The following is a 7,059-nucleotide window of genomic DNA, read 5'->3' on the forward strand; positions in this document are numbered from 1 at the left end:
AAGAGTATATATACATACATTAACGGTTTAAATATCAGAATCAATCCCTTTGTTGTCTTAATGAAGAACATATTATCATGTGCTCGAGTCGCTTCTCCTGCAAATCATCTGTTCTTTGTTATCGAACCCCCAAAAAAAAGCGAACTTAAGCAGAAAAGCTGGAGTTGCGTAGCAAAGTAGCTATTAAATAAATGTTTAGCTTATAATAATTAAGATTTAGGGATTCTTTCACAGTATATTCGATGAACGTGAAAGAGATAATACAGTTCATAAACATATTATATTTTTAGAATTTATGGTTACCCATCTTTGTCAAAGACATTGACTGTGTGAGAGTGACAGAAGCAAAGAGAAGCAAGATAACAGGGTCGGTCCGGTCAATGCCGTATATATCGAGGATTGGTATTAACGTATATTAATAATCAGAATATCTTTTTTTTTTCTAAAATATAAAAATATATTTAGCCACTGAGAACATCATATTAATCAAATTAGGGAGGTGGTTTTAATAAATAATAATAATAATAGTAGTAGTAGTAAAATTAAAATGGGAAAAGTCAACAGTGCCCTCCTCCTCTCCTTATATACCCCCGAAAGGCCACTCTTCTCCTCTCCAACCATTCCCTCTCTTGGCTGTAGTCTTCTTCTGAAGTCATCTTCGTCTTCCAGATTTGCTTGGTTGGTGGTCGGTTGCAGGGCGAAGGGATGGGGATGGGGAGGCCGAGCGGAGCTTGGTCGACCCCGTGGTTGGTGGTGGTTCTTGTGCATTGGCTCCTCTGCGCCACCGAGAGGAGGCGAGGGGCGGTGGTGGAGGCCTCCCATGTGGAGTTTGCATCCCTCCAATCTGTTCCTGCCTCCGTCGTCGACAACAGGCTGAGGACTGGGTATCACTTCCAGCCCCCGAGGAACTGGATCAACGGTACGTTCCTCTCCTCCACCTCCTCCTCCTCCTCTTTGATGCCCGGAGGCATGCTCTGCCGGCGGCGCATGTTAGCCGGGGGCCTTGTTCGGGGCTACAGTGCGCCTGTGGGTCCCGCCGGAGCTGGATCCGCCGGGTAACCCGTGTTGGTATTATTTTGGGGTTAACTTCCCCACGTAATCGAGTGTTACGCGATTCGTTAGACTGCTAAGATTTCTTCTCTACCGTTTAAGCATCTAATCAACGTCTTTTTAACGGTGGATTAAGCAAAGAGGAATCCGAGACCACCACGTAAGAGAAACTGATCCACCCTTGTTTTACGCCGCCCTTTTCTGCAGCTCCACAGTATCTTGCATTGTTATGTAATGGATAATGCCCTTGACATTGTCAATGAACAGCTGCTAGAATTTACACCTTGCTATTGGTCAGATTTGTTTCAATCGAATGCCAACACTGATGTGGTTTTTTGTGTCGTTGTCATCTTCTCCATGGACGTGCCCAAATGGGATCATCATCCAATGCACCAGATCCAAATGGTATCATCCTCTTCCTCTGAACCTTTCTTGGTCACATATGGATTCGTGAAGCTAATGGACGAGCAACCAAACCAGGACCCATGTACTTCAATGGCGTCTACCACCTCTTCTACCAGTACAACCCCAATGGCTCCGTGTGGGGTAACATCGTGTGGGCCCACTCGGTGTCGACCGACCTCGTCAACTGGATAGCACTCGACCCGGCCATCCGCCCCAGCAAGCCATTCGACATCAACGGATGCTGGTCCGGCTCCGCCACCGTCCTCCCCGGCAACAGGCCTGTGATCGTCTACACCGGCATCGACCCCCAGCAGAGACAACTGCAGAACGTTGCGTACCCCAAGGATCTGTCCGACCCTTACCTCCGCGAGTGGGTCAAGCCCGACTACAACCCGGTGATCGCCCCTGGAGACGGCATCAACGCCAGCGCGTTCCGCGACCCGACTACGGCGTGGCGCGGTCCCGGCACGCACTGGAAGCTCGTGGTGGGGAGCAAGTGGAACCGGAGGGGGAAGGCCATTCTGTACCGGAGCAGGGATTTCGTGCACTGGGTCAAGGCCAAGCACCCGCTGCACACGGTCAAGGATACCGGCATGTGGGAGTGCCCGGACTTCTACCCGGTGGCGGTGAAGGGGAGGCGAGGGCTGGACACGTCCGCGTACGGCGACGGCGTGAAGCATGTGTTGAAGGTCAGCTTGGACCTGCGAAAGTACGAGTACTACACGCTGGGGAAATACTACCACTACCAAGACAAGTACGTGCCGGACAACACGTCGGCGGACGATCACACTGGTTTGAGGTATGACTATGGGAACTTCTACGCCTCCAAGACGTTCTTCGATCCGAAGAAGCAGCGAAGGATCTTGTGGGGGTGGGCGAAAGAGTCGGACGCCGAGGACGTCGACGTAGCTAAGGGCTGGGCTGGAATCCAGGTCGGTCTCGTAGCTGCAGCAGTGTTCATGACACATGATTTCCACAGACTTCGATCGACTGGATCTTCGCTTTGTGTTTGATGAATTTGTCGTAGGCTATTCCGAGAACCATTTGGCTGGATAGCAGCGGTCGACAACTTATCCAGTGGCCAATCGAAGAGCTCGAATCCCTCAGAGGCAAACACGTTGTTGTCGAGCACAAGAAAGTCTCGGGTGGCAACTCCTTTGAAGTGGAAGGAATAAACTCCTCGCAAGTACGTTTAATTAATTATGTTTGATAGACTTAATTCTTTTCTTGAGTTGTTCTTCGCTTTTCTGTCAATCCAAACAGGTACAGACTTTTCCGCCGAGTGAAAGCTGAAGAATTGTGTTCTTTTGGACTCTACTGGCTTTCTTGTTCCACTCTTCTTCATCGAGTGATGTGTTCTTTTACGGTGCAGGCGGATGTGGAGGTAGCATTCGAAGTCTCAGGCTTGGAAAAAGCTGAGGCCTTTGATCCGTCCTGGGCGACTGATGCCGAAGCACTCTGTGGCCAGAAGAGGGCGGACGTCAAAGGTGGGGTTGGGCCATTCGGCCTCCTGGTATTGGCTTCAGCCAAGATGGAAGAGAAGACTGCTGTCTTCTTCAGGATCTTCAAAGCTGAACACAAGCATGTGGTCCTCATGTGCCATGATCCTTCCAGGTCGGCCATCCTTCTCCGATCTTCCATCTACCACTTTACCAGTTCATCCACACGTAGTCACCACTGTGGTCCAGATGTCGATCTCTGATGCACCAATAAGATTCTCTTCCTATCAAGTTTGGATCATCGACTAATTGCCGATGCAAAACCGGTTTCCATCAGTAACCATTTCTTCATCTCTGTTGCTCTAACAGGTCCTCCATGAGGCCAAATCTATACAGGCCGACCTTTGCGGGCTATGTCGATGTGGATATAGCTAAAACTGGCAAGATCTCTTTGAGGAGCTTGGTATGTTGATGAATCTTTAGCCTTCTGTCCTTCCTTTTCTTTTAGCTTGTTGGATTAGCTGAAGCATGTTCTGCTCTGTGCTCGCGGTGCCATGCAGATCGATCACTCTGTAGTGGAGAGCTTTGGGGCCGAAGGCAAGACATGCATTACATCCAGAGTTTATCCCAGCTTAGCCATCGGAAAAGATGCTCATCTCTTCGTGTTCAACAATGGATCAGCGGACGTCAAAGTCTCTGAGCTGAAGGCATGGGAGATTAGGAGACCTCTCATGAATGGATCATAGGAAGGCATTCATGGAAATCTCAGCTTACAATAAATTCCGATGTTCAATTTCCGCTGCAGTAATGGTCGAAATCTAGTTGAGTAGGAGAATGATATGTACTTTGTCGAACTGTCTACGCTCCTTTTGAGCTGATTGAATCTGTAACTTATTATATTACTGTGCTAAGCATTATATACGCAGTGCTGATCCAATTCTAAACAATATACTGCCTCAAAAAGTTCCTACATCAGATCTGCATTCCAACACCTTGTCACTGCATCATCTTCCTACTGAGCTCCAGTGCATTACAGCATTGAGTCTGGCCATGCCAAGCATGCAGGCCTAACCTGTTGCAGAACTGACAGAAAAGTGGCATCTTTACACTCCCAGTTGAGTTGTCATCATACGAGGATGGTCAGCTTTGAGCTAATGGGTAACATCACAGCTGCTGAGCTAGTCAAAAAGATAAATGCAGGTGGAAGTCATACCTACGACTCCACTCCATTGCCAAGAAATTTCCTTGAAGAGAAATCTGCTTTGGGTTCAAAGCAAGCATATCTCATCTGAGAATTTGGTGACAATGATCACATGGAGTGTTGGGTGGCTGGAGAAGATTGGCAGTGGAAAAAAAAAGACTTGGAAAGTATAGTAGAAAGCAGCCGACTTGCTCCACTATCTAAGATCATCAAATTTAGCAGAGCCACTTGGTTTCATCTTCTTTGTGTCAGAATTAGCAGCTAAGGAGAACTGTGAAGTGTTTGCTTAAATGCCACCATGAGCTTGCAGGTCAAATACCACAACTTTTGGTCAGCCCCTCTTGTTTGGAACAAAGAAGAAGGCACTTCAGCTGTTAATTCAGTATTAAGTGTCCATTGTGAAGCTCCATATGTTTGCAACCTGCTCAAAGCAACCTAAGACTGACCTGATGAGCCATTTATATCAAGTTTATACTAATCTTGTTATAATTTTTCATGATAAATGAATTAATTGGAATCACAACCCTTGAATACATTCTATCACAAACCATTTCGACTGCTGGGCCTCAATGTCAGTTTAGAACAACACCATACCATCACTAAAACATCACTGAATAGGGATTACAGAGATTTACATGTGAATGACCAATGTCATCACAGAAACAGCCTCCATGAGAATGGAAACAAGTGAAACCTTGGCAGTGTAATACCACCATGGTACCTATAACCTAGCTCATAAAAATCTACACTGTTACAGCCTCAAGATTAAAAGTTATAACAGCAGGTTGTCAACTAAATTTAAAGCCCTGACTGCAGGAAACATAGATTGCTGTCGCATCCTCTGTCATATGAGATGATCTTTGGAGTGAATCAAATTAGACAAGCAGACAGAAGGAATAGTGCAAAAAGCTGCAGAAGATAGCAGATTGATAACCACAAGTGTAGCTCAGAGCAATGTGTGAAACACCATCTTTGATCAACACAAGCTCCCAGTATTATGGCTAAACAGGCTTGAAATTTTGATGCTCATAGACTAACTACAGAATGCAATATTTCCATGGAACCGAGTACACGAAGAACGAGACTGCCAATGAGCACAACTCAGTCCAGCAAAATATAGCTTTTATTTTTTAATAAAAGAATACTATTAGCAGGAAATTAAAATTATATGTATCTATATATATTATTAATATCAAAATTGATCATTGATCCACGTCAGAATGTCCATCCGATTGATCCCTTTTTTTTTTGGAATCTAACTAAGTTTTATAGATGAATTTTGTACCTTCTAATTAGGTCCTTGAAAAAACCTTTTATGGTCAAATCAATAAGAAATCAAGGAAAAAAAATTGGAATGTATTTTGGCTTCAAAACTATAACCGAAAGGCTTTCATTCATATTTAACAGTCAAAAAATTATTTCTTGAATTAAATATATTTTAAAGAATAATCTTTTTCTTCACGTCTATCCGATAGGCCCGACTAATATGCAGTTGAATGCAGTCAACATGTATATTTATATATACTTATGTATATAATCTTAATCAGATGGATGATTGGAATCTACCTAGTTCATTTTTCTTTTATAAATATGATAAGAACATTTTTTTCTTGGATACCAAGTTAGATTTTTTTTATAAAAATATTAAGAATTAGATAATTAGAAGAGTTGATGAGTATGTTAAGTATAGGAGACTCTCTTTATTTCCTCAAACCCATTTTATTAGACGTAACTTGAACTCAATGGATGCAGACTACATAAAACATCATAATGTAGATCGAAACTAAATTAAGTTATGATAATTTATTTATATTTGATAGGGAGTACATTATTACTTAATCATCATTTGATAACGTGGAGTCATCGATTGGAGAAAAAGATTGAGGTCATCTTTCACCCATCTACCATAAGAGTCCAAAAACAATCCAAAGTAGTTAGTTTGGGGTTATCCCCTCTTGTCGCCCATATACATAAAAAGTCAAGAGGGAATCAGTAGGACGATTAGAGACTATCACCAATTTGCCATCAAGTATAAAAATATATTTTCGATATAATGAAGGGGGGCTCCCTTGAACCATTCACATCCATACTATTATGTATCGGATGACTAACTCAGGTATCAAAAAGATCGAATTAGGAAACTTATCGTAATCATAATCTTCGTGCATGTGATATATTAGGAGCTTAATATTCTTATCTCGAAAATACATTGGACAATTCACATTGGATTTAATTAGAATATCAACAAGATGTTCTCCTAATAGTACTAACTCCGAAAGACAACTTACATTTAGTTATATTACTATGGTAGTATTTCATATATCCATTTTTCATTAAAAATTATTTATTTCTCCCACATCATTGCTTATAGTTTGTTATTCTGGATCAATATTTCATAAAAAAAATCATGGATTAAACCCATGTTATGTCCATCTTCAAGTATTTTAATTTTTTTCATTTCCATCGATATCCTAAAAAAAATCCTCAATCAAGTAATTTGTCCGCAACCATTAACAACTATTTTTTATTTATAGTAGAATTATTCAAGATGACCACGTTATATTTTCATTGAAAATAAGTACTTTTAATCCGACTTAAATGCGAGATGTGAAACCTGATGCTATTACGAATCCTAAAGCTCCATGATGATCCAAGTTAATCAATCCACAAAGAATTTGAGAGTCGCTGCCGAAGTGACACAGCAAGCAGCATTTACACCGAACCCATCGACGACACGCTCTCATCCGCAACCTTAACTTCCCGGCGAAGCATCAGGGCGTGAAACCGAATCGGACGCGCGTCCCCACCCTCGGCCCATCGCCATCACGAGGGTACTTTCGGCAACACAAAAAGTACAATGATAATTTAACCCCCAACAAGACAACACGAACTCTCAAGAAAAAGGCTAAGAGGGTAATTCCATACCGATTCTCTCTCCGTCCGCCTATAAGATGATGATGATGC

The 7,059-nt window shown here is 42.9% G+C and overlaps 1 protein-coding gene across 1 annotated transcript; it reads left to right on the forward strand.

Annotated features, from left to right (window-relative positions):
* The first annotated feature begins 604 nt into the window (after nt 1-604).
* On the forward strand, nt 605-3,841 carry LOC135595751 (beta-fructofuranosidase, insoluble isoenzyme 3-like). Its single transcript, XM_065087065.1, has 7 exons — nt 605-919; nt 1,447-1,455; nt 1,531-2,387; nt 2,483-2,641; nt 2,828-3,069; nt 3,264-3,357; nt 3,455-3,841. The coding sequence occupies exons 1-7, from the start codon at nt 706-708 to the stop codon at nt 3,638-3,640; spliced, it is 1,761 nt and encodes a 586-aa protein (XP_064943137.1). The 5' UTR covers nt 605-705; the 3' UTR covers nt 3,641-3,841.
* The last annotated feature ends 3,218 nt before the right edge of the window (nt 3,842-7,059 follow it).

Source organism: Musa acuminata, chromosome BXJ1-10, assembly GCF_036884655.1.
Source record: "Musa acuminata AAA Group cultivar baxijiao chromosome BXJ1-10, Cavendish_Baxijiao_AAA, whole genome shotgun sequence".
Lineage (NCBI taxonomy): Eukaryota > Viridiplantae > Streptophyta > Magnoliopsida > Zingiberales > Musaceae > Musa > Musa acuminata.

What these genes read in the sequence shown, in the direction of transcription:
- LOC135595751 (XM_065087065.1), top strand. Translation starts at nt 706, where the DNA reads ATGGGGATGGGGAGGCCGAGCGGAGCTTGGTCGACCCCGTGGTTGGTG. An exon ending in AGGGCTGGGCTGGAATCCAG is followed by an intron (nt 2,388 to 2,482) that starts GTCGGTCTCGTA and finishes AATTTGTCGTAG; the next exon opens with GCTATTCCGAGAACCATTTG. An exon ending in AAGGAATAAACTCCTCGCAA is followed by an intron (nt 2,642 to 2,827) that starts GTACGTTTAATT and finishes TTTACGGTGCAG; the next exon opens with GCGGATGTGGAGGTAGCATT.